Here is a 27,057-nt window from a genome sequence, read left to right as displayed (position 1 = left end):
GTCAGACCATTTCTACACAGCAGCTGAGGCCACAAACCATCAAATCTGTCTGGATGATCAGGATATGACTGAACCTCCTCCACACGCGTCACCTTCCTGTTGTTGTCAGACAGTTGGAGGTTTGTGTGCACTGTGTTTGTGTCGATTGTGAGTTGACAGGAATCTGATGGAGAGAACAAACACAATCCAGCTGCAGTTATTGATCCATCATCTGTTCATTGATTGACACTTTGATGATGAATCCTGACATGATGAAGATGGTTGAATGTGTGCTGCTTTGTTTTCATGAATCCCATTAAAAACACACTTACACTTCCTCAGACCTGGTCTCAACCATTGGACTCCAGCAGGCTCCACCCTGAAAGGAGGAGGGGTCAGAGCAGTCAGCATGCACACATGGACATTACATGGCTCTCATACACACACTGTTAGACAATGATAGTAGAACAATCCAACATTTTCACAAATACACTTCAATCCATACGTGGATCAAACTGCTGATGATTTGGACTGATCCTGGATCTGTCAGTACAACACTGTATTGAATGAAATATTTGAGTTATTGTCGCATTACTGACAACTCAATGAAGACAAACTGGCAAGTAGAAAATCATTCATTTTACAATATATATTCTATTCCATCAAAATAGGCTCTCGCACAACAACAAGCACTTCACCAGAACACCGCACTCATTGTTATGGGAGATTTTAACAGAGTAAATCTCAAACGCACATTTCATAACCTTCACCAGCACATCACTTGCCCCACCAGGGGCACTAGGCCATTAGACCACTGCTACACTCCATTCAATGACTGCTACAAAGCAAATCCGCTGCCGGGATTTGGAAAGTCGGACCACGCCGCCATCTTCCTTATGCCTGTTTAAAAACAAACGCTAAAGCAGCAAGCACCAATCAGGAGGGCGGTCGCACGCTGGACTGACCACTCAGTGACCATGCTGGAGAACGCACTGGATGACGCAGAGTGGGATATGTTTCGGCGCAGCTCTGATAAGATCAACATGCTTACGGAAGCGGTTGTGGGATTTATCGGGAAACTAGCAGATGACACAGTTGAAAGAACTATCATCTGGACGTTTCCCAACCAGAAGCCGTAGGTGGATAAAAACATCTGCGACACTCTGAGATGATGCACCACTGCCTACAAAGAAGGGCTCGTCTCCAGTAATATGGACCAATACAAGGCTGCATCTTACAAGTGTGCAGCATGGTCAGAAAGACAAAGCGGAGCTACAACAGTGTGACTAGGAGTCTTTAAAAGGAACTGCGGACAATCACGGACTATAAACAACCAGCTTTTTCAGTAATGAATGCTGACGCTTCACTGGCTGTTGAGTTGAACAAGTTTTATTCCCGCCTTAACGCTGCAGGAAATAAAACAACAAACAGCTGAATGTGAGCAGAGTGCACCAGTGAAACCAACGCTTTCATCATCACAGAGCATGCCGTGAGTAAAGTTTTCAGGAAAGTGAACATCAGAAAGGCAGCAGGACGAGATGCAATCCCTGGCCAGGTCCTGAGAGCCTACATTGACCAGTGTTCACATGTGTAAAGTGCTTTGGGGTCCTTAGGGACTAGTAAAGCGCTATACAAATACAGGTCATTTCACAAAGATCTTCAACCTCAACCTCTCTCTGGCCCAAGCAGAGATTCCCACGTGCTTCAAAGAGTCCATAATTGTCCCTGTCCCAAAGAAACAACAGCCCACAATGATTACCACCCAGTAGCACTGACTTCAATTGTGATGAAGTGTTTTGAGAGAATGGTCAGCCCTGGGGCAGACCCAGGACACGCTGGAGAGATTATATCTCTCGGCTGGCCTGGGAACGCCTTGGTGTTCCCCCGGATAAGCTGGAGGAGGTGGCTGGGGAGAGGGAGGTCTGGGCTTCTCTGCTTAGGCTGCTGCCCCCGCGACCCGGCCTCGGATAAAGCGGATGAAGATGGATGGATGGATGGTCAGAGACCACATCACTTCTTCACTTCACAATCTAGGACTCAGCTCATCACTGTGTCAGTGGATCCTCAGCTTCCTCACAGACAGACCCTGATCAGTGAGGGTGGGAAAACAGGTCTCCCCTCCATCTCACTCAGCATTGCAGCGCTTCAGGGCTGTGTTTTAAGCCCCCTGCTGTACTCACTGTTTACTTATAGCTTTGTAGCCACATCAGACACCGCCTCCATTGTCATGTTTGCTGACGACACTGTTGTTGTGGGCCTGATCTCTGACAACATTGAGAAAGCCTACCTGGAGGAGATTAGGAACCTGGACACCTGGTTCCAGGAGAACAACCTCCTCCTACACGTCAGCAAGTGTATGGTGCTGATTGTGGACCTCACCACAAAGCAGGGGAGGAATTATGAGCCCCTGATCGTCAGTGGGACGCCAGTGGAGAGAGTGGACAGTTTCTGGTACCTGGGTGTCCACATCCCTCAGGACCTGTCATGATCTAGTCACATTAACACCGTGGTTAAGAAAGCCTGCCAGCATCTCTTCTTCCTCAGAAGACTTACACACTTCCATCTGCCACTGAGGGTGCTTAAGAACTTTTACTCCTGCATCATCGAGAGCATCCTGATGGGAAACATGGTTTGGGAACAGCACCAAGCAGGACAGACAAGATCTGCAAAGAGTGGTGTGCTCGGCCGAACGCATCATTCGATCAGAGCTTCCTGACCTGCTGTCCATCTACACCAAGCGGTGCAAGACCAAAGCCAGAAACATTGTTGGGATGGGAGAGGTCCATCACAATAGACTGTCCTCACTGTTGAGGTCTGGGAAGCGCTTCCACTCCCTTGAGGCCAAAACAGAGAGAATGAGGAGGAGCTTCTTCCCCCCGGCTATTCGAGCTTTGATTATAACATAATGATTTGTTTTCTTTTGATAAAGCCTGGGAACGCCTTGGTGGTTCCCCGGACAAGCTGGAGGAGGTGACTGGGGAGAGGGAGGTTTGGGCTTCTCTGCTTGGGCTGCTGACCCCACGACCCGGCCCTGGATAAGTGGAAGAAGATGGATGGATGGCATTTGTGCAGGACGGCTTGCCTTTAAATGTACAGAAAACATCTCCCTGTAGTTGTCAGCTTCTACCACAGCTCTGATTATAACACAATGATTTGTTTTCTTTTGATAAAGCTAGGCTAACAGTTTCCCCTGGTTCCAGAGTTTATTTTAATTTAGGATCAATTTGTCCTCGGCCTATCTGTAAAGAGATTAATCTAATCTAATGTGGATCACAGGTAGAAAAAGATTTTTCCCAAAATGCTGCACTGTTAAATATACTGAGATATCTACAAATGGTGACTAAAATGTTCCTGGGTAAGTTTCCATTAGAGACCTTGTACATTACTGTTGCTCGGGGTTAATCGACCAGGACTGCAGAGGCTTCAGAAGTTGGCTATGAATCCCCTTGTTTAAAGATTTCTCCAATTTAAATAAATCCAGTGACAGTTGTCGGTATATCCACTACTGCACAGCAAACAGTAACTGTTCAGAGTTCATTCAGCAAACTTCATTTTCTAAATTGTAAACAAATACAGTTTAAAACAGCATACATGCTGCTGCCACAGTTGGTCTGCTAAGTTGGTTTAATGCAGTATCCTGAACTGTCCATCAAACTGACTAACCACAGGTGCTCCTATGACACAGTGGAAAGAACCATCATCCAGACGTTTCCCAACCAGAAGCTGCGCATGGATAAAAACATCCACAACACTCTGAGATCACGCACCACTGCCTACAAAGAAAGGCTCGTCTCCAGTAATATGGACCAATACAAGGCTGCTTCTTACAAAGTGCGCAGCGCGGTCAGAAAGACAAAGTTGAGCTACAACAGTGTGCTTCTAGGAGTCTGTGGAAGGGACTGTGAACAATAACGGACTATTAACAACCAGCTCCTTCAGTGGTGAATGCTGACGCTTCACTGGCTGTTGAGTTGAACACGTTTTATGCCCGCTTCAACGCTGCAGGAAATAAAACAACAAACAGCTGCACTTGAGCAGAGTGCACCAGTGAAACCAACGCTTTCATCATCACAGAGAAAGGTTGGCATTTTAAAGAAGAAAGAATATAGAATCCACAAAATGAAATAAATCTGCTTTTTTCTTTTTGTTTCCTGCTTGACAGATGGTCAAGTGAAAATGTTCAGACTTTTTGACACCAAATCAAATTCTGTTTAATCACTTATCCAATTTAAGCAAAGCTTGAACATACTGTGATCTGTTAATATAATGTTGTTAGAGCGTTTCTATAAATCTACGGTCTAAACACAAGGCAACAACTCGACAGATTGTTAAACTCCGTACAGTTTGGCATTGACAGCCTGATGTTCGAAGTTTAAGCAGATGAGCAGGCTGTGGCAGGAAATTGAAAAGACACTTAGATTTATCATTTCCATGACCTTTATTATTTAGAGAATGCAAGCCTTTTTTATAGTTTTTCATGCTTCATGTTCCTGCTTTGGATTTCTGTTTCATAAACTTTGTGTTTCCTGATGTTGGACTTTTGTCTTTTGGCCACTTGGGACTCCTTTTTGTCATTTAGCCCCTCCCACCAGAGGTGTGAGCAGAGGAGGCAAGGAAGATATGCAAGGAGAGAGGAAATTTTCTCTTTGTTCACAGCCACTGACATGTCAACAAGGTTAACATGTGAGGAGCGGATCGAAATCGTGTTGATATCTGGTGAAAGCAGTAACCGGGTCATTGGTGAAGTTAACAAACAAAACCACCGCTATTGGTCTGACACTAACCCACATTGGATAGATCCCTCCACTGTTGGAACAACAAAAGTGATGGTTTGGTGTGGGATATGGGGTACAACGATAGTGGGTCCATTCTTCATCAATGGAAACCTCAAGGCCACTGGATATTTGAAATTGCTACATGATGATGTGTTTCCCTCTTTATGCACTGAAGCTGGCACGTTCCCTGAGTTTTTCCAGCAAGATGGTGCACCACCACATTATGGGTGCCAGGTCCGAGCTTTCCTAGATGAACAGTTTCCTGGAAAGTGGATTGGTCGTCATGGGCCAGTTCAATGGCCCCCAAAGTCTCCTGATCTGACTTTTACTTAGACTTTTATCTTTGGGGTCATCTGAAGGCAATTGTCTATGGTGTGAAGATACGAGATGTGCAGCACCTGAAACTACAGACACTGGATGCCTGTGCTGGCATTTCTCCTGCGGTGTTGCTATCATGTGTGAAGAGTGGAAGAAGAGGGTTGCATTGACAATCCAACACAATGGGCAGCACACTGAACACATTTTATAAGTGGTCAGAAACTTGTAAATAACTTATGAAGGAATAAAGGTACGTTGAAACCAAGCACACCATTGTTTTTCTTGTGACATTACCAATAAGTTTGATGTGTCACATGGCCCTCTTCCTATTGAAAAAACAAAAGTTGTATCCAAGATGGCTGACTTCTAAATGGCCACCATGGTCACCACCCATCTTGAGGAGTTTGCCTCTTCACATATACTAATGTGCCACAGACAGGACTTTAATATTACCAACCATGTTATTACGGTGTAATATCAGACGTTCTCTCCATACCTGAGAGTGTCCAGTCTCCAGCCTGGATCCTTCAGTCCAGCCGACAGCAGCTTCATTCCTGAGTCTCCTGGATGATTGTAGCTCAGGTCCAGCTCTCTGAGATGGGAGGGGTTGGAGCTCAGAGCTGAGGCCAGAGAAGTACAGCCTTCCTCTGTGATCAGACAGCCTGACAGACTGCAGACACACACACACAAAAAACTCCATTTGAAAACTCTTCAGTGAACCTTTTTCTTTGTTTTTCTTTTTTCAGATACAACAAATCTCGCTCATGTTAGAGTTGATGCTTTTGAGATTGTCATTTGTGCCAAGATATATATAACCATTGCTTGTGTGTGTGTGTGTGTTGATAACATGTTTTTCCTTATTAGGTTATATAAGCTTCTGTGCATACATGAGAAGCATCCATGTTGCTATAATTTTCCATTATACATTTAGAAACCAAAAGGTTCTGTTCTTCTAAGCGGGAAGAGGGAAGTCAGGTTTGAAGTTGTTGCTTGGATGGGCGAGTGTCAACACTGCTCAACTGGATGCTTCCCTTGCCGACAAGTAAAACCAATTGAGCTCTGAGTGTCTTGCTTTTTTCGCGGTAATTGGTCTCTGAGACAGCGAGGTCTGTGAGTTTAGACCTAAAAACTCACTCCATCAGTTCAAGTTGCTTTGGCTGCTTGTGCACCTTGGGATTATTTTTATCCTAGCATATTGAACTGCCACAGGCACAACTATGTGATGGTGTATGTTATTTTGCCATTTTAATGATATTTCAGCACAGAAGTGTAGAGATTCACAGTAACATACAGAGGAGGTATTGCAACAGTTTGAAAACATGAGAAAAATACTCAGCAATGTCAACGCTTGCACTTTTGACTTCTCTTTCTATATCAGTGCTGACCTGGGGGAAAGGTACACTGGTGACTAAAAATTGCAGTCTAAGATTAAAGTGTTCTTTGTGAATAATGTGGTATCGTGAGGTCTTTAACATATGAATTGGAATAATTCACTCAGGAAGTAACAAGTGTATGACTCGTCTTGATGCATGCTTGATGCAACTCCAAGATTCATTGTACTGTTATTAAAATCTTAACAGAGAGCAATTCAGAGTCAAATAATCAAACCAAAGGTAAATAAAAGGAACCTGACAATTCTATAACCTTTAGCCATTTAATTAATGTTCTACAAACTCTAAATAATGCCTAGTGGAATTGACTCAATCCTGACCTCAAAGTTTCCAGCGTACAATGTGTACTCTCCACTCCAGCAGACAGAAGCTTCACTCCTGAATCACCCAGGTCATTGTTACTCAGGTCCAGCTCTATCAGACTAGAGGACTGGGATTTGAGACCCAAGGACAGAGCTTCACAGCTTCTCTCTGAGAGGTTACAGACACTTAATCTTGAAATAAAGATACAAACACAAACAAACAGAAAATTGAATTTAAAATATATGGGTGGTGCAGTGATGAGTTATTACATCTGGCAATATAAACTCCTGAATACCAGGGAAAAAATGTTGTCCAATCAATTTTTAAAAAGAAAAAAATCCCCCAATGTTTGTAAGCTAATCAGAAGACTGAAATGGTTTTTTTGGGGAAAAAAAAGTTTTTAATTTTTTAGATATCACATGTCCACTGCAGATGATATTGGAAGGCCAAACATGTAAAACAGAACTTTGACTTTTTTGACTTTGAAAACAATTGCTTCCCCCCCCCCAAAAAAAAGAGGTAAACCTAAGAACAAGAACACACATCCACAGACCAGCATCACTTTTGATTAGTTCTGTTGTGCATTTTTGCAGTGATATTTTAAAAAGCAATTCCTCTTCTTGGAAACACAGAGGAATACCTTGCACTTTGTGCACATCACATATGTTTTGCTCTTGCAGTTGGATCTGTGACATCTTGATGCATGTGTTTCATCCACAATCTCTGGAAGATGTATGGTGCCATAGTGTCTCAGAGCTTCATTTGGCTGTGGTTTCCACTTTTGATGTGGGGGAGTATAGCCATCTTCACTGTCACTTGCACTTCGTGCTTGAGTCTGAATAATCAACTCTTCACCAAGGAGCAGCTTGAAGTCAAGGAACTTCAGTGGTTTCTTCCCCAAAACTGCAAGTCACTCGTATACTGAAGCCACAAGTTGGTGATTGCCAGATCAAAAAAAGTGGAGAACTGCATGCACTGTTCATTTCCGAGTATGAGAGTCCATCCTGTAGAAACTCAACATTCGGTCAACAAGGTCCATGCCACCCATGTTGGTGTTGTACTCAACAATTGCCAGTGGCCTTGGCACCTGGACAAACCTTTTTGTCTTACTCTGACCATCTTGTGCGTGTGTCTTGAGGTTCAGTGTGTTGGGATTTAGAGATTCTTTTATTGCTGCCATATACTCTGCCTTATGATAAATGCATTAATAACATGTTCTACAGTATTATTTTATCAGTAATATTGTTTACAGGGTTCATATTGCATTGAATATGTTTGTCATCACAGTCATTCTATTCACAGGTTGAGTTCATTCTATACACAATGCATAACTGTGCTTGTTTAGAGTTGATGTTCTATCCAAGAGGGTTTTAAGCTTCACTGGTGAGAGTGTCCAGGTGATACATGTTGAGGGAAGATGAGAACATAGCAGGTTAATTGCATGCATGCTTACAATACACATAAATCTAGTAGCAGGCCTGAGCGAGGGCCCAAGTGTCTTCTGCTTCTTATTTGAGACCTGCGCCAATTCAGTCTACTTAGTGATTGAGGACGAGGGTCCATTATTAGCCCTTAGAGGCCCTGAAGCTTGAAGTTATTACCTTAAAAGGAAGGTGTTATCAAAGAGAGAAGTTATATGTCTGTTTATAGTTATTAGAGATGTACAAGATGTACCCTTGTCTGTAAACAATGACTGGACATAATGTATTTTTGACCTGTATTGACGTGTATGTGGGGGTGTGATCCTCTATGCTATAAAACCAGAACTCAGTGTATTTTTGTCAGAGCAAATAAGCCATATGCTGACGGTTGTTCTCCGTTGTCAATAAACTCATCGTTTGATTGTACTTTTCTGGGCCTCCGTCGTTTGTTGTCTGGTCTACAGTTGATCGATCTCGCTTCATTTGGTGGAGAATGCGGGCAACTAAAGATCAGCAGTAAGAGGTACAGGTGTTTGTTGTCGGCGGAGGTCGAGGCCAGATCAGGTGATCGAACGGCAGACGTCACGGTGATGGCTTGACTATTGGGCCCGCAAAAAGGTAAGGCACAAACCTCTTAAACTGAAATTGTGCTGTAGTGGATTATAATTCTAGAATATGTAGTCAAGTGGTCATCCGTTGATCTCTGTTTTGAGTTTTGTTTGAAACGAAAAACTTTGTTGCAACGAAAGTGAAACTTAAGAGTTGTGTTGTGTTCACGGTCGCTCGGAAAAAGCAGTACTGAGCTAAAAGTAACTAGAGATGTTGTTTTAAGGAAATAGAGAGATTGAGCTGTGATTAAGGAATAAAGAGATTATAAGTGTTTAAAAGTCAAGGAGTTGAAGAACTCCCTCCCTGGGAAAGACGTTTCCTAGGATTATACTAGGGGAGGGGCCCCGCTGAGAGTTGTGGCCTCAGATATAGCCCTGGTGATCGCAGAGGATCATTGTTAGGGAGACACTTAATTGTGAGAAAAAGAGTAAAATACCGGACGCAAGAGTCCGAGGAAGTTGATATATGATTTAAGAGAAACTCAGGTCAGCCGTAGGCTTGAGGTTTTGCAGTAAAGCCAGCCGAGCAGTAAAGTGAAACTAAGGTCTGTTGTGTTGAAGTAACTCTGAGAATAAATACTGTGAGCTATGAGAGATGATTAAAAAGTATTACCTGTGCATTTGTGGACCCGCCGTGGTCAGTGAAAATTTGTGGACCCGCCGTGGGCCGAGAAAAGCTGTGTTTTTGTTGATATTCCTGGAGAATTTGCAGACCTGTTGACGTCTCTTAAAGACGAGCAGCGGTGTGTATATCCGGGTTGTAGGGACCCACTCATACAGCTGGAAACCGTGACGTAAGAAACTGTCTGAAATGATTTAAGTGCCAGCAGGTTGCAGGCTGTGTGTGAGAGAGGCTGTAAAAGTCTCTTTTTCCGTTCTTTTTTGCTGGGGAAAAGTGCGCAGTTAAAATTTGGGTGCGGTCACTTCCCCTTTTAATTTTAACAAAGAATAGATACATTGATTAAATGAGGGGTAGATAAAGGGCATGCTCATTGTGCCGGTGTTTCATTATAGGTGCTTGGAAATAGACAGTGAGAGGCCCACGGGGATCCCATTAAGGCTGCTGAAGCATTTTCCTGTTTTGTGAGCGTGCCTTTGGTGATTTTGAAATACAGTATCACTGGACAGGGTGATTCTAATATAAGAGTTATTTTAATCCAACCAGAAACAGAGTAATAAATAAAGCTGTGAGCCTCCTCCTGAGTGGAGAGAATTTGCAGAATTTTTGAGTACCTCTTGTCAAAGAAAAGGGAAAAGAGATTCTGTGTACGGCAGACCGTGAAGTTTCTAGATTAAATCAGAGAGAACTAATGTGGCCGAAGGTTGGATCTGATATGAGGTGAACAGAGGACCGGTCTAAAAGATTAAAAGGTACGCACAAACCTGTTCAATAAGCAAATTTGTGCAAATTGACTGAATTCTAAATTATCTGTTCGCTGAGTAGATGATCTTAACTACTAAATTGGCGCAGTAGGGGTAAAACTGAATTCTCGAGAATAAAGTAAAACATCGAAGTAATGAATGAGTAACTTTGAAGTAATGAGAAGCTTTGAAGCAAGGATAATGAAACTTTGAGGAACAGACAGTACTGAGTTAAAAGGTTATATGGTATTTCATGGTAAAAGAGAAAAAGAGACCAATGCATGTTTAAGAATAAAGAAGAGTATAAGAGTTATTGGTCAGCTTATGGTTTAATAAGTGTCAAATTCCTGTACCTCTTTGAGACTTCAAAGAGGAGCTCCGGCGTGGGCATATGTCAGGTGGTGTTGCCGAGAGTTTTGGGCTCGGTGAATAGCTAATGATCAAGAGGATCATTTTGGGAGACGCTTATTTTTAAGTAAAAGGATTAAGTTCGGACGAGGAAGTCCGACAGAAAACACCTGGTGCTGTCAGGATGTTTAAGTGACACAGAAGTTCAGAAAATCGAGTCAGAAATGGTTTTGTGGCTCTTGGTAAACTGATTTTGAAGGAAAATCAGTGTTTATTGTGCTGAAGTAACAGATCCGGCGCGGTCTGACGGGAAGAATCAGCTGCACAATTCTGAGTGTGCAGTGTTGTTGATATTAACAGATCCGGTGTGGTCTGAGGAAAAGAAATAAATTGGTTAATGGCTGATATATTTATATGAATTTTGGTGGATCTGCTGAGGTCCAGAAAATAATCAATGCGGACTGTGTTTGTTCGAACGTTGATAAATGATCCAGGAAGAATTGCCCTGGGTCTGTGTCTGTGTGTGTGTTGTTCATTGACAACATGCACAGTTTAAAATTGGGCGCTGTTCCTTCCTCTTTTTGGTTTCAAAACACAAAGGCTGTTGGATGAAGAATTACTGTGTGAGGAACGGCTTCACTTTTGATTAGGGAAATAATATGCTTACTTTTGGGTTTATGAAGATCTCGTAACAATCTGGGGGAGATGCCGGGGTAAAAAGAGCGAGCTCGGACGAAGGGGTCCGAGAAAAGAACACCGTGAGTTGAGCAAGGTGTTTTAACTGACTCAGGATTTCAGAGAATCGAGTCAGCTGTGATCTTGAGTTTTAAGGGTAAGTTGATTTTAAAGGAAAATCAATGTTTACCATGTTGAAGTAATTCTGATGATATTACTAGATGTGTTGTGATACAAGTAAAGAATAAGTTGTGTAAAGGTGAACACACAATTGTGTTGAGATGTATGGATCGGCTGCGGTCCACCTGATAAGTTAATACTGGGTAAACTGAGACAATAAACTGTTTTTAAATCTTCATTGGCTGCAGTGAGATACATGTGCTGAAGATTACTGGACCCAGCGAGGTCCATATGATGAAGTTCTTGGGCAGATAAATGACAGAAACAGTTTCTGAATTTTGAGGAGAATTCTGAAGCACTGAGGTTGAATTTTCTCTGTGCTTGGTGCGCTGTGTGGACTTATATCAGAGTTATAAGTCCAAAGGTTATGACCTGGAGGTCATTCATGGTGTTTAAGGAAGAACAGGAATTAGAAAAGGATATTTAATGTCATATTTTGTGTAAATTGAGGAAAACTCACCACATGTGTTCACCTTTTTTCATTTAAAGGGACACAGACATTAACACACACACACACAGTACTTGGGTGTGAGTTACTTCCTCTCTTAATTTTAAACTGCAACACGTGTTCATTGAACTAGAATTTCAGCAGTGGATGAGACAGGATTTAGGTTAGGGCTAGTTAAAGATAAAGATGACCTTTATTAGTCCCACAGCTGGGAAATTTGTTTTGTTAAAGCAAAAGTGCAAAGTTATGCAGCAGAAATTAGAAAACACTGGAATGCAATAAAATAAAGTAGAATAGAATAAAATAGAATAGAATACCAATACTATATACAGCTGAGTAAGAAAATACAAAATACAACTTTGTCAAAGAAAGAAGTGCACATATAGCAGTCTTATTGGACGTATGAGGGTTCTGGTAAAGTACTAGTTCTGGTAAAAGTAAAAACTTAGGTTTAAAGTTTTATGCCCTGGAGGCCAAGAGTCGTGTGTAGAGAAGAACATGACTTAGAAACGGACATTAAAGGTCACATTTTGTCTAAGATGGGGAGAATTGTCCCATATGTGTTTATTTCTCTTCTTTTTAAGAGGACAGACGCAGTTACTGAGTGTTGTCTACTTCCTCTTTCTGATTCTAAGCAAGCATGTTTGATAAAATACTCTTAGGAAAGCGTATTTTGAGTGCTTCTAAGTGTGTGAATGTTGTGAGTACTTGATTTGAATGATTCTGTGTGATTTGTACAAAATAATAAATAAGTAATAATAACTCATAGGAGAGTGGGTGAATAGAGGAGGCCTGAGAGAGAACTGTGTGCGTCAAACAGGAAGTCTGATTATAGCTGGGGAGAGACGTTGCAGCATGAAAACAGAGGAATTAGAGACTGAATGTCATTAATGAATAGAAAACACACGTACACAAATTGTTACAGGTGAAATGTTGGGAATAATCAAGAAGTGAGATAGTATAATATACTGATGAAATGAAGAAAGCAGCTTACACTCCTTTGATTTCCAGAGTCAGTGTGTCCCCTCCCCTCATAGCACCCATGCCCACTTGGCCCCCCGTATCAGGCGAAGCATGGAAGGCTGGACAGCCCATGACGGGTAAGATCCCACCTCGAAACCCTGGGACAACCTAAGGCAAGGCGCAGTCACGATTGCTTGAACCTAGGTCCCTAAGTGAGCTTGGACTCACTGGAGGAGACGGGACTTCAAGGGTAAAGCCGCTGGGGCAGAGGGGGAAATGTCATTAACAATGACGAGTGATGAGCCAAAGAGGGGAGACACTCACTGTCTTTCAGGGTGAATTGTTTCCTGAACCTGAAAATCAAGCTCTAACTTCTGGCTGAGGACAAGGAATGTTGTTATTTAAGGAGGGAGATCAAATTTGGGAAAGAGAAAAACTGACTGTTTAAGTGGAACCTTGTGAGGGAGTCTGAAAAAACCACGAAAAGAAACATATACACAATCACACACACAAATAGAAAATGCGTTAACCTTAGAATACAAAAGAGCTCATGAAGATTAGATAGCAGGTTTAGCATAGGAGTCTGTTTATCATGTTGTCCAACTCTCTTAGTGTGTAGTAAGTTTTCAGAAGAGAAAATTTAGAATTTAGTGATGATGGTGTGCAAGTTGTGTGGTGTTTAACGAGATTTTCTGTGTATTGAGCAGGTGAGGTGATGTTAGTTGACCTGAGAGTGTCAGGACCCTGAAGAACTTGTGGCAAAATGTTCTGTGTTCAAGATTGTTGAGGTTGTTGTTGTAGTGATGGGTTACTTCTATCGGTTAGATTTGTTTCGTTTTCTTATTTTAATAGAGGGAGTTTTATCAAACATGCACATGTCTAAGGGGGTCCATCATTTTTGTAACAGTGCACTTAGAAAAACCTGTCAGGTGATTTTGTTTTGTGTTTTGATGAGCTAATAATCAGCTCTCTTTTTCTCATTTTTGTTCTAAGCAGGCCTGCAAAAGAGTGGATAACAGCGCTGAAAATTCTCAGTGACCTTCTCCAGATTACAATAGGCAGAGGAGAAGGCTAAGTATCTGTCTAAAAGGATTGCCGCGAGCCAATCCAGTCTAAAAGCAGAAAGAATTATTTCCCTAAAAAGAAAGTAAAACAAATAAATGAGTTGATGTTGCTGAGAGTGAAGACTGAATATTTGCGAGATAGTCTCCACTGTCAGCAATACCTGATGTTAATGCATGTGAGTGAATGTGTGTAAATGGATGGTGACTGGACGGACGAGGCAGACCATAGGTTGGACCGACTGGACACTGAGATAAAGACTGGACTAAGGTTAGACACATGACTGATAATTTTTCTGTTTTAAGTTTTCTTTCTTATAACACAGGTTGGATCATAAGTGGGGAAAAACTGAGTATGAAATGTGAAGTTCTGGTTAACACACAGGTTTTTGTTTCTAGGAAGTTCCAAGGAATGCAGGCTGTGGATGGAGCCAAGAAAAGATTTGACATAATGATTAATTTGATTTCATTCCTTAAACACAGGTTTGAAGGGCCGGAGCATGTCACAAAAGGGGGGAGTTATAGGATTTAAGGTTTAATTTGAAATGGGTTTTAGGATCGTTTTATGACGTTTGGGGTTTTTGATAATTTAGATATGGTAAAATTGAGGCAGAAATTGTTATTCTCATGTTCTTTTTGATCTGTTTCTATGCTCAGATGGTGATGGTTTATATCTTACCCTGGGCGTGTTTAATAAAACTAAAAGTGTTGCTCACACACATGAAGGACATGGAGATTAAGTAAAGTTAATATAAAGGACAGAGCCCAAAACATGATATGGTGAAACAACTTTGAATGATTAAAGGAACCTTAGATGAATATAGTAGATTAGTGAGGTGTAGCAGAGAGAGGCTGTTTGTTTTCTATCCTTTACAGGAGAAGAGTTCAGGACCACAGCGACCACAGGGGTGGCAAGAATCCTGGAAGCCTGAGATCGAACGGAACCAACCAGAGAAAGGAGAGAAACAGAGCACAAAGACACCTAGTTGTTTATATTACAAAGAAGATCAAAAGCTTGTTAGACATAGGTTATAATGGAAGCATAAAAGGGATGAGAGGAACTTTACATAACATAGAAATCCTGCAACAATTCGTAAATTGCCCAAACACAGTGTTCAGACCGGATATGCGCTACCCGTTAAAGGGGTCGAAGAAATCAGGCCTAAGTTTGAAAATGGGTTAACTCGATAGAGGATGTTTCCAAAGGTTGAGAAAATAATGTAGGACCTTTTACCAGGAGAAAGCTAATTGTATCTTTTACACTTTACAGTGTGCACTGAGGGAAGTCAGGAATAGTTTAAATTAGGATTGAAAAAAATTAAACTAGGTGAAAAGGGGGTGTAGCAAGTAGATTTAGGGCAGCTCACAGCCTGGCGTAAACGCAAGGTGCCGTAACACAGCTTAAGTTATTTGTTTGATTTATTTTAAACATTGAAAACATACAACCCGTTGAGGAGACAGATAGGGTTGGGGAATTGAAAGGTTTTGTTTGTTTAGCATAATTTCTTTTGTTATATTTTAGCTTTAACAGGGAACATGCCTCTCTGGAGCTTCTCTCCTGATGCTACCCTGCCAAACACCCTTATCTATAGAGACTATGTCAGCTCCCAAACAGACAACAACAAACCAAATCTAGCAATAAACAACTTAAACATCAATGGTAACAAAGCAAGAACAATACAGAATCCACATCTGAACCGAAGAATAAAACAGTGAAATGTGGATTATTAAATATTAGGTCTCTCTCTTCAAAGCCTCTGTTAGCTCACGCCAAGCGGTCGCAGCAGATGGCTGCCCGTACCTGAGCGTGGTTCTGTCAGAGGTTTCTTCCTGTTAAAAGGGAGTTTTTCCTTCCCACTGTTGCCAAAGTGCTTGCTCAAAGGGGGTCACATGATTGTTGGGTTTTTCTCTGTATCTATGAAGCGCCTTGAGGCAACTTTTGTTGTGATTTGGCGCTATATAAATAAAATTCAATTGGATTGTATTGAAGTAAACTTAAATGTGATAAATTAGGAATTAGTTCATTTCTCGAGTGAGAAATGAAAAAGGGGGACTGGTGTTAGGAATAAAAGAAATATTTTTAATGTGTACTTTAATAATGAAGGCTTGTAGAGCAAGGCTACCTTTGACTTACAAACAAGAGCTCAGCCAGACTGAAAAACAGGAAGTTTTAGTGCACAAGGCATATTAATAGATATAGACACAAAAAAGAGGAACTCCCCACACAAACAATGTTCAAGACTGTGTGACGTGTAAAGTACCGAAATAACACCATATAAGTCACAGCTGATGATTCTAATGTTAGAGAGCTCTTGCAACTGGCGTTTGAGCTGTGCAGAGGTCTCTCACCCCCGGAAGATGATTGAATAAAGAAAGACAGGTACTTATGTATGTCAGCATAAGGTGGAGTCCAACAGAAGCAAGGCACCCTACATGCGCACAGCATGCAGCAGGGGTTGCCAAAATAATATAGAAAACAGCACATGCAGTGAGAGAACACCCACTAAAAGTTCTGACTACACATAGTGTGGTGGCATATGTGAACTCGCAGGCGTTCACTATGACATCATTAGCACAACAGAGACTGAGTAAAGTTTTAGATGCTCCAAATCTGACATTTACACATGAAGGAATTAATATGGCAGATTTAATGGGATCAGGAGAACCTCATGATTGTACTAAGAAAGCAGAAGTTGAAGGGAAAGTCAGGGAAGATTTAAAAGCAGAACCTATCCCTGGAGCTGAAGATTGGTTCAGAGATGGCTGCTGTCATCGTGATGAAGAAGGATCGAAAGCAGGCTATGCTATAGTCTGCAAACAAGGAACTGAATTTGAGCCCACGAGGAGCTCCAGCAGTGGAAGGAGCCACGCTGGACTGGTCCTTATGAGGTCGTTGCCAGAACAACTATAGCAGTTCAACTGAAAAGGAAAGGCGATACCTGGTATCATTGGTCGCAGTGTGCACCAGCACATGAGAGGTTGGTAGAGGAAAACCCCTCTACACCCAACACAGGTGGTAACGAGCAGAGGCAAAATAAATCCTCTCACCTGTGCAACGGGCCAACCAGTAGTCTACCTGGGAGGCCGAAGAGAGAAGAGGAGCAGCGCAGAAGGTCACCACACCAGCAGAAAGGAGCGGTGACAAGTTGAGGACTCCACAAAAGCAGGGGAGTTTCATTCCAGGATATAAAGTTTATATAACATGATGCAAACACACGAGTCAGAGACACGTAATGAGAAAACTGATTAGAATGTTCCTTACAACTACATGTTTATTGTATGCAATGATATTAACTATGGTTGTGTTGTTTATTGTCTATATTTTGCAGGGCACTCTGGACCACTTGTCTGAACACGGAGGCCAGTCCAGCCCAGCGCTTCCTGAGACTGTAGTTGCTAAAACGGGATCGGTAAAAAACACAAAAGCGCGAGGTGTCAGGTAAAGGTGATGAGTGTCTCAGCATGAATAATGGCATAGAGTTGAATTATGGTAAAGGGTCTACCCGCTCATTCACATTTGATTTGTGTGACGTTATTAAGTGTACAGGAGCTAGTAGTAGTTGGAGAGAGTATGATGTATGGGTCTGCAATTACCCCATGATATGCTTAGGGTAAATTTAGTTGATGCAAAGTCTAAGCCGCTCGCAGAAAGCTTAATCACCATTCTGACTGATCAGATGGTAACTTCGGGAACAGTAGCTCAAAAGGAACAGGAACCAAAAGGGAGAGTACTTCTGACAACAGATTACTTTAGACTGAAGCCTAAGGATTTGATAAAGCGTGCCACCGGTTTCAAGGACAGTAACCTCTGGCTTGATTGGGTGGCTCAAAATGCTAGAGAACAACATGTATCTGACTGTGTTGCCTGTGCTTCAGTTAGGCAGGTAAAGGCTATTCCACAACACAACACACGTACCTTAGCCGCCAGAGGTAAGAGACATATTTTGGCCAAAAGAGGGACCCAGGGTACACATGCATATGACCCTAGGTTAAACTCTCCGACCTGGATAGACTCTATTGGAGTGCACAGGGGAGTTCCAGGTGAGTACAAGCTGGTAAATCTGATAGTGGTAGAATTTGAAAGTATATTTCTTTGGGTGACACCTAATAAGAATGTTGATCGCATTAACTATGTTCATTGCAATCTGCTGAGACTCTCTAACCTAACCAGGGATGCCATGATGGGGTTCGCAGAACAATTGGGTCCGAGTTTGCTGATGGGAAATCGAATGGCCCTTAACATGAGAAGGGAGGTGTGTGCGCCATATTCGGAGACATGTGCTGCACTTTTATCCCCAATAATACTGCCCCAGATGGCTTAGTAACCCGAGCTCTGGAGGGCTTGAAAACTTTGTCTAAAACTATGCATGAACACTCAGGTATCGAAAATCTGCTGGCGTCCTGGATGACATCTGTGTTTGGACAATGGAAAGGTGTGGCTATGTCAGTGATGTTTTCTTTGACTGTACTTTTGGGAATACTGGTCATCGCTAGTTGTTGTATCATTCCTTGTGTCAGAGGATTGTTGGTAAAAGTAATGGCGAGGGTTCCTAACCCTGGCTGGGTTGAGGGCATCTACCAGATGAACTTAGAACCCATAGAGTGGGCCAGGGAGTGGTACAACATGAGGTATGGTGACATTCCTTGTTGGAATGTCAAAAGAGGGAATGTTGGGATTTAGAGATTCTTTTATTGCTGCCATATACTCTGCCTTATGATAATTGCATTAATAACATGTTCTACAGTATTATTTTATCAGTAATATTGTTTACAGGGTTCATATTGCATTGAATATGTTTGTCATCACAGTCATTCTATTCACAGGTTGAATTCATTCTATACACAATGCATAACTGTGCTTGTTTAGAGTTGATGTTCTATCCAAGAGGGTTTTAAGCTTCACTGGTGAGAGTGTCCAGGTGATACATGTTGAGGGAAGATGAGAACATAGCAGGTTAATTGCATGCATGCTTACAATACACATAAATCTAGTAGCAGGCCTGAGCGAGGGCCCAAGTGTCTTCTGCTTCTTATTTGAGACCTGCGCCAATTCAGTCTACTTAGTGATTGAGGACGAGGGTCCATTATTAGCCCTTAGAGGCCCTGAAGCTTGAAGTTATTACCTTAAAAGGAAGGTGTTATCAAAGAGAGAAGTTATATGTCTGTTTATAGTTATTAGAGATGTACAAGATGTACCCTTGTCTGTAAACAATGACTGGACATAATGTATTTTTGACCTGTATTGACGTGTATGTGGGGGTGTGATCCTCTATGCTATAAAACCAGAACTCAGTGTATTTTTGTCAGAGCAAATAAGCCATATGCTGACGGTTGTTCTCCGTTGTCAATAAACTCATCGTTTGATTGTACTTTTCTGGGCCTCCGTCGTTTGTTGTCTGGTCTACAGTTGATCGATCTCGCTTCAAGTGCCATAGGCAGAGGATGCCATGACAACTGGCTTGTTGTCCAACCACTTAACCCTTTAAGACCAGTCAGAGCGGGAACGCTCCGTTTTACGTAACTATTTTTAAATGCCCGTAGAACTGCATCCACATGAGCTAGCGCAATAAAAAAATTTTTTTGCATATGACACCGGAGGAGTTGTACTTACATCTTATTTAATTCAATTCAATTTTATTTATATAGCGCCAAATCACAACAAAAGTCGCCTCAAGGCGCTTTATATTGTACAGTAGATCGCACAATAAGAAATACAGAGAAAAACCCAACAATCATATGACCCCCTATGAGCAAGAACTTTGGCGATAGTGGGAAGGAAAAACTCCCTTTTAACAGGAAGAAACCTCCGGCAGAACCAGGCTCAGGGAGGGGCGGCCATCTGCTGCGACCGGTTGGGGTGAAAGAAGGAAAACAGGATAAAGACATGCTGTGGAAGAGAGACAGAGGTTAATAACAGATATGATTCGATGCAGAGAGGTCTATTAACACATAGTGAGTGAGAAAGGTGACTGGAAAGGAAAAACTCAAAGCATCATGGGAATCCCCGGCAGCCTACGTCTATTGCAGCATAACTAAGGATGGATTCAGGGTCACCTGGTCCAGCCCTAAATATATGCTTTAGCAAAAAGGAAAGTTTTAAGCCTAATCTTGAAAGTAGAGATAGTGTCTGTCTCCCGAATCCAAACTGGAAGCTGGTTCCACAGAAGAGGGGCCTGAAAACTGAAGGCTCTCCCTCCCATTCTACTTTTAAATACTCTAGGAACAACAAGTATGCCTGCAGAGCGAGAGCGAAGTGCTCTAATAGGGTGATATGGCACTACAAGGTCATTAAGATAAGATGGGGCCTGATTATTTAAGACCTTGTATGTGAGGAGCAGGATTTTGAATTTAATTCTGAATTTAACAGGAAGCCAATGAAGGGAAGCCAAAACAGGAATAATATGCTCTCTCTTTCTAGTCCCTGTCAGTACTCTTGCTGCAGCATTTTGGATCAGCTGAAGGCTTTTCAGCAAGTTTTTAGGACATCTTGATAATAAAGAATTACAGTAGTCCAGCCTGGAAGTAATGAATGCATGAACTAGATTTTCAGCATCACTCTGAGACAGGATATTTCTAATTTTAGAGATGTTGCGCAAATGGAAGAAAGCAGTCTTACATATTTGTTTAATATGTGCGTTGAAGGACATGTCCTGGTCAAAAATGACTCCAAGGTTCCTCACAGCGTTACTGGAGGCCAAGGTAATGCCATCCAGAGTAAGAATCTGGGTAGATACCATATTTCTAAGATTTTCTGGGCCGAGTACAATAACCTCAGTTTGATCTGAATTAAGAAGCAGAAAGTTAGCAGCCATCCAGGTCTTTATGTCTTTAAGACATTCCTGCAGTTTAACTAATTAGTGTGTGTTACCTGGCTTCATGGATAGATAGAGCTGCGTGTCATCAGTGAAAATTTATGCTATGTCTTCTAATGATGCTGCCTAGGGGAAGCATGTATAGTGTAAACAGAATTGGTCCTAGCACCGAACCCTGTGGAACACCATAATTGACCTTAGTGGGTGAAGAGGACTCTCCATTTACATGTACAAATTGGAGTCTATTAGATGGATATGATTTAAACCACTGCAGCACAGTACCTGTAATACCTACAACATGTTCTAATCGTGCTAATAGGATATTATGGTCAACAGCATCGAACGCTGCACGTTATGGGGTGGCTGTAGCTCAGGTGGCAGAGCAGGTCAGCTATGATCCCAGGCTGCATGCCAAATATCCTTGGGCAAGATACTAACCCCAAGTTGCTCTCCGATGCGTTCATCGGAGTGTGAATGTGTATGAATGTGAATGATAGATACTTAGCACTTGAGTTCAGAAAAAAGTGCTTGTGTGAATGGGTGTGATTGGGTGAATGAATTAGTTGTATTAAGCGCTTTGAGTGCTCAGAAAGAGTAGAAAAGCGCTATATAAGAACCAGTCCATTTACCATTTACTAAGGTCTAGCAGGACAAGCACAGAGATGAGTCCACTGTCAGAGGCCATAAGAAGATCATTTGTAACCTTCACTAAAGCTGTTTCTTTGCTGTGATGAGCTCTGAAACCTGACTGAAACTCTTCAAATAAGCCATTCCTCTGCAGATGATCTGTTAGCTGTTTGACAACTACTCTTTCAAGGATTTTTGATATGAAAGGAAGGTTGGAGATTGGCCTATAATTAGCTAAGACAGCTGGGTCTAGAGATGGCTTTTTGAGTAAAGGTTTAACTACAGCCACCTTGAAGGCCTGTGGTACATAACCGATTATTAGAGATAGGTTGATCATATTTAAGATTGAAGAATTAATTAATGGCAGGACTTCTTTGAGCAGTTTTGTAGGAAAGCAGTTTTGTAGGAAAGGGCATTGGAGAGTGCCATCAGTTCATCCTAGGTCACTGTTTCCTTCCACATATAGCTTTGCAAAAGTTGCATAAAAAATGTTTGCAGCATCAAAAACATAATATTCCAGAAACACGCTTTGCCGATCCGATCAGCTGTTCATAATCCTTCCTACGTTGGAATAGACGTCAGCGCAAACTATCGTATGTCCACCATTACCTGCCCCAAACCGGAAGTTATGTCATTTTGGCGGGAAATGTAGTTTTTTTGCCTTCAAGGCCTTATAAGCCTATACTGGTGTTTTCAAAAGTCATGTTTGACTTTATGCTTTTCTATATAGTTTCTGGGATGCTTAAAACTCAAATTGCACTGCTGTAAATAGTTTATTTTGTTGCACATGCTGTTTTTTTTTGTTTTGTTTTGTTGCATATATGCATTACAATATTTATTTTCATTTTTCTTGCAGTATATAAAAATTGGTGTATGTCAAAAATAAAACTTTGAAGACACTCAAATAAAATTTCCTGAGGTTGGAAACTACTTTGTGCAACTTTTTTGCATTTATACTTTTGAGGTATAAACCTCTGAAATTTCTCTAACTAGAAATATCTGTGAAAAAAAACGAAAACAATTTTATTTGTTTTGTAGTTTATTGCACAATTTTGCTATTTATGTAGTTACTATGGACTTAAAGCATACATTTTATTAAAATTTGGACTATAACGGTTGTATTGATGTATATCAACTTGAAATGCTCCCAAAAATGGCACCACAGCATTTAAAAATATAAAGATAAGCTCTGGCAGACTTGGTTTTATGGTAGGTCTTAAAGGGTTAATGACAGCAAGTTCAGGAGGACTTTGTCTGACCACCATCTCTGATGCCCCTCTTTCTTTCTTCTTGAAGGGCTTATCCTCTATGATCTTGCACTCCTTTGAAATCCTGTTACTCATGAAGGTTCCAGTTCCAGTCAGCCCTTTCATCTTTAGGGTGTCAAGGAGGTTGATAGTTGTAAAGATCCTGTCAAAGAACAGGTGGGTTCCTTGGGGAACAGACTCTGCCAAATTAAGAACAGCTTGCTCTCCATTGCCCTTTCATCCTGTATCTCTGAAGGTAGTCTTTCCTTGGTAGACCAAAAAGTCTAAGACCAAACCAGTTGGCGCGGCTAAGACACAAAACACATTCAATCCAGTTCGGTATGGCTTGCCTGGTACATACTGGCCCAGTGGGCAGCGACCAGTATATGAGATCATTTTTTTCATCAATGCACAATTTTTCTGTTCTAGGTAGACTCAGACATCATTGCCTCACTTTGGCCAATAGGGGCCTGATTCAGACAACTCAAGATCTGAATTTCCCTCAACAATTTGTAATAAAAATATTTCTGCTTCTAAAAACAGACTCCCTTTCTAATCATTTGAAGAAACAGAAAACAATTGAGGAAATGACTACAAATATCCACTACAGAGGACATTTTTTAAACACTTCAATACTATACTAAAATAAAGTTAAAATTAGGCATACTATGTTTTAAAGTGTTATTAAGAGACTTATCTAAAATATATTAACAACATCTATAGCCAAAAATTGCACAATAAAAAAAGTTTTATGCACTTAATTTTCTATTTCCCATTAAATGTGCTTGCAATGATGGCTACCATGTTCCTTGATGAAAAAACTAAAGTTCCCAAAGACCCACCCCTTCACATTTGGTATTATTGGAAAGCCCTAAATGTCCTCCTGCGATACCCGAGGGAGGTAATTCTGTAGTATGCAGTGGATGGGAGATATTGAGAATTGTTTCAGAACTAGCTGGAATTGCTATTTCTTTAATTTAAGCATATCAGAAATTTGGCAAATTACTGTGATTTAAAATAATGAAAAATAATATAAAAATATATAACACTAAATGGATAAAGCTAGCATTTAATAGCTAAAAGTTTTAATTGGTTGATTATATCATTTGATGAAAAATAAATATCCTTTGATCTGACCTCAGAGTTTCCAGTGTACACTGTGGATTTTGCAGTGCAGTAGACAGAAGCCTCACTCCTGAATCTTGCAGATTGTTGGTACTCAGGTCCAGCATTCTCAAGCTTGAGGGCTGGGAGCTGAAAACTAAGGACAGAGTTTCACACCTCGTGTCTGACAGGAAACAGCCACTCAGTCTGAAAAAAAAATGTAATAAATGAATAAAAAAGTATTTGTGTTCAATGCCAAAAACCTTTGATGCTGAAAGTAAAGATTGTCAGTGGGAATTCCAATTCATGGTTCACAAAATAAATTCAAATTTAAGCTGAGAACAAATAGAACATTTTTAAAATTGCTCAGTAAATCATAATTTTATAATTCTAAATGGAAACCAGTATGAAGTTGGTACATTTAGTGACACTAGTTTAGTACCTGCTGGCACAGGTACACAGGATTGTTGGTCACTAATCTGTGATTTTTTTTGATAGGCATAATTCAAATACTTTTTTTTAGTTCTCATACTGGACCCTATTGCAGTCCATCAGGTTGATTCTCTGTCTGAAGTTTAGTTCCTCTACCGATTGGCACTTTCAGGAAGTATGATAAACAGCAGAGCCCTTGTAAGCTCCACATGGTCCACCTTTTAGTTTAGAAATTTTAGAAACAAACGGTAAAACCAACTAAAAAGTTATTATCTAAAGACAAAACATTTTTTTTCATATCATGAAAATCCTGAACAGTTATGAGGTAAAGAAATTTTCAAACATCAAAGGTGTGAAATATAGAAAAAACAACCAAAGCCGCAGTCAGTGAACTCACCTCAGAGTCTCCAGTCCACAGTGTGGACTCTGCAGTCCAGCACACAGAAGCTTCACTGCTGAGTCCTTCAGTTGATTGTTACTCATGTCCAGCTCTCTCAGATGGGAAGGGTTGGACTTCAGAGCTGAGGCCACAACTTCACAGTGAGTCTCTGAGAGTCCACACTGAGTCACTCTGCGATTAGAGAAAATATAAAATGTGTTATTATAAAAGCAGAAAATCTGCATTATAAACACAGACTGAATGTATGGCAGGGATGGTCCACTTGGTAAAGTAAATGTGTTGGGCATCTTTCTTGGCTTTCAGACAATAATTCTGATAGCAAAACAACCAAAGTAAACAGGTGGTCAAAAAAAGATTAAAAAAAGACAGACTGTGTCAGTTCCCAAACAGAGAAAAACAAACTAAAAAATATTAATCAACCAAAGACCCAGAGTTTTAATTCATTTGAAAGTCTGATGTTTAGCGTTGTCTGCTGAAAAACTCAAAAACTAGTCTTTTTGTATATATTTATTTGTATATATATATATATATATATATATATATATCTATATTGTTAAGAGTAGAAATATTTTGCTTATATTATTTGCTGCTATTTTTAAAATCATCATTACCATTTCATTATTAATAGAGATATTGCATTCAGATGCATTCAGATGTTCAAATATATTGGTATCATATTAGTCTTTATCACAGGTCCAGTAAGAACCACGTTAAACTGTTGAGTTGAATCTATAATTTTAAATGCTTTTATTCTCCTGTAAGCTTAGACGTTTCTGTGCAGACTGCAGGGACAGGAAATATATTCTGTGCAAAAGGGAGATAGGAAACGCCATGCTTTGCAAAAGTGAAACCAAAAGCAGAGTCAGATTGTAAGGTGTTTTGAGCAGGCTGTTTAATTATGCATTTATATCTCTGATTAAGCTTTGATTAAGTTTTAAGTAGTGGTATTAGATTGAAACACTTGTTTTATACATTATACATAGAAGTTAAGATCATCACCACACGGGAAGGCCTCAGCCTGGTTGTCGAACCTGAGGTCATTTTAAGTGCAGAGATCACACATGAACATCCTGTGCTTGCACAGACCTACACATACACATCCATACACCCATATACGGGTAGGGGGTTTTATTTAATAGGTGAAAGTTTAAGCATGCATTGCTGAATCTGCAGTTTTATGATGGTGTTGTCAAGTTGTCAAATAGAACATTTGTGGTTTTGAAGCTGATATACTGACGCGATGAGTATGGAACGCCAGGACTGCCATAATGAATTACTTAAATACACCATTAAATAATTAATTAAATGTGGCAATAATTAATTAAAATTGGAATTAATTAATTAAATAAATAGTTATGACACATGTAATTAATTAATTATTGACACATTTAATTAATTATTTATGTATTTCACATTTTAATTAATTATTGACACATTTAATTAATTATTTAATGATATATTTATTTATTTCATTTTGGCAGTCCTGGCGCCTGGCTCTCACCATGAATTAATTTTATCTGTCAGCCTCACCCATCAAATTCAGGGGGCGGGGTTAACGCTGCCCATGCAGCTTCTCTAACATTTGATTGGTTGCCGTGCAAAGTAAGTCAAAACAGGTCGATCCTAGATAATCGATTGCTTCTGTAGACTTGAGGCAGCCAGGTGTCCTAGAATGCATTTCAAATCACAGGCAGCAATGGTGGTGGTGTAGTTTTAAATACCCCGTTTTTCTGTCACCAACTACACTTTTAACAGTGTTTTAGCCGCGAATGTCGCGCCGTAATCTTCACATGTCTGGTCAGGTTGTCAGCATAGAACATGTTTGCAAAAGTGCTCACATGTTTTCAGAGATTTCACTGCTCTGCTAACAGTCATCATGCAGAGGGCACCAAGGGGGTTACGTCAACCGGTTTGTTTACATATTCCACTCTCCGTGTTCCACATGTTGCATTCGCAGATTCTCATTTTCACCGAACGATCGTCTCTTTCCGCCTGGTCTTGTGTGTCTGTGCTTCTGTAACATAAAGAACGAGCTGACATGTTTCTCACGACACCAGCGATCAGCTCAACAGACCGTCAGTTTACCTGCATGCATCCTCCTCCTCACCTGTCAGCTGTTTAACACCTGCTGCTGATTCAAGAAACACGCCCACGTTACTTGGTGATAGTCACAGTTTAACTGGGCAGCTGGTGCTCGATATAACGCAATGTCAGCGCATTTTTCTGCATAAGATAAGTAAATATAGTATTTTTCCCGAGCGCAGAGCTGCTGGAGCTCGTTTCCTTACAGAGCACCTTATCGGCGAGCCAGCTTTATCAGCGGCTGATGTCCAATCACCGCACACAGCTTTGAAACCTCACCTGAGTTTTAGCTCTCAGTGGTTAAACACTGGACTTAATTCACTCAGGTTTTGTCTGACGGGTCACGTTTACTTCGCTGTTTTATTTTGGCTGAGGTTAAAGTTACGTTTCATAACTGCATAGTTTTACTGAAGTTTAATGGTTCGCTGTGTTAGACTAAACCATTCGCTTTTCTTTATGTGGTGTGTTTGGATTTGACAGTGAATTTTGAGATTAAACTGACTTTTAAAATGTTTTATACA

General features: G+C 40.9%; 1 protein-coding gene across 1 annotated transcript in view; it reads right to left on the bottom strand.

Annotated features, from left to right (window-relative positions):
• Positions 1-27,057, bottom strand: part of LOC134620609 (uncharacterized) — an 823,316-nt gene that overhangs the window by 688,213 nt on the left and 108,046 nt on the right. Inside the window, 3 exon segments of the mRNA XM_065470113.1 lie at positions 5,569-5,742; positions 6,784-6,957; positions 24,452-24,625. Of these exon segments, the coding sequence (XP_065326185.1) occupies positions 5,569-5,742; positions 6,784-6,957; positions 24,452-24,625 (522 nt within the window).

Source organism: Pelmatolapia mariae, linkage group LG3_W (genome assembly GCF_036321145.2).
Source record: "Pelmatolapia mariae isolate MD_Pm_ZW linkage group LG3_W, Pm_UMD_F_2, whole genome shotgun sequence".
In the NCBI taxonomy this organism is placed as follows: Eukaryota; Metazoa; Chordata; class Actinopteri; order Cichliformes; family Cichlidae; genus Pelmatolapia; species Pelmatolapia mariae.
Note: the sequence above shows the minus strand (reverse complement) of the source record. Positions and strands in the feature narration are given on the sequence as shown.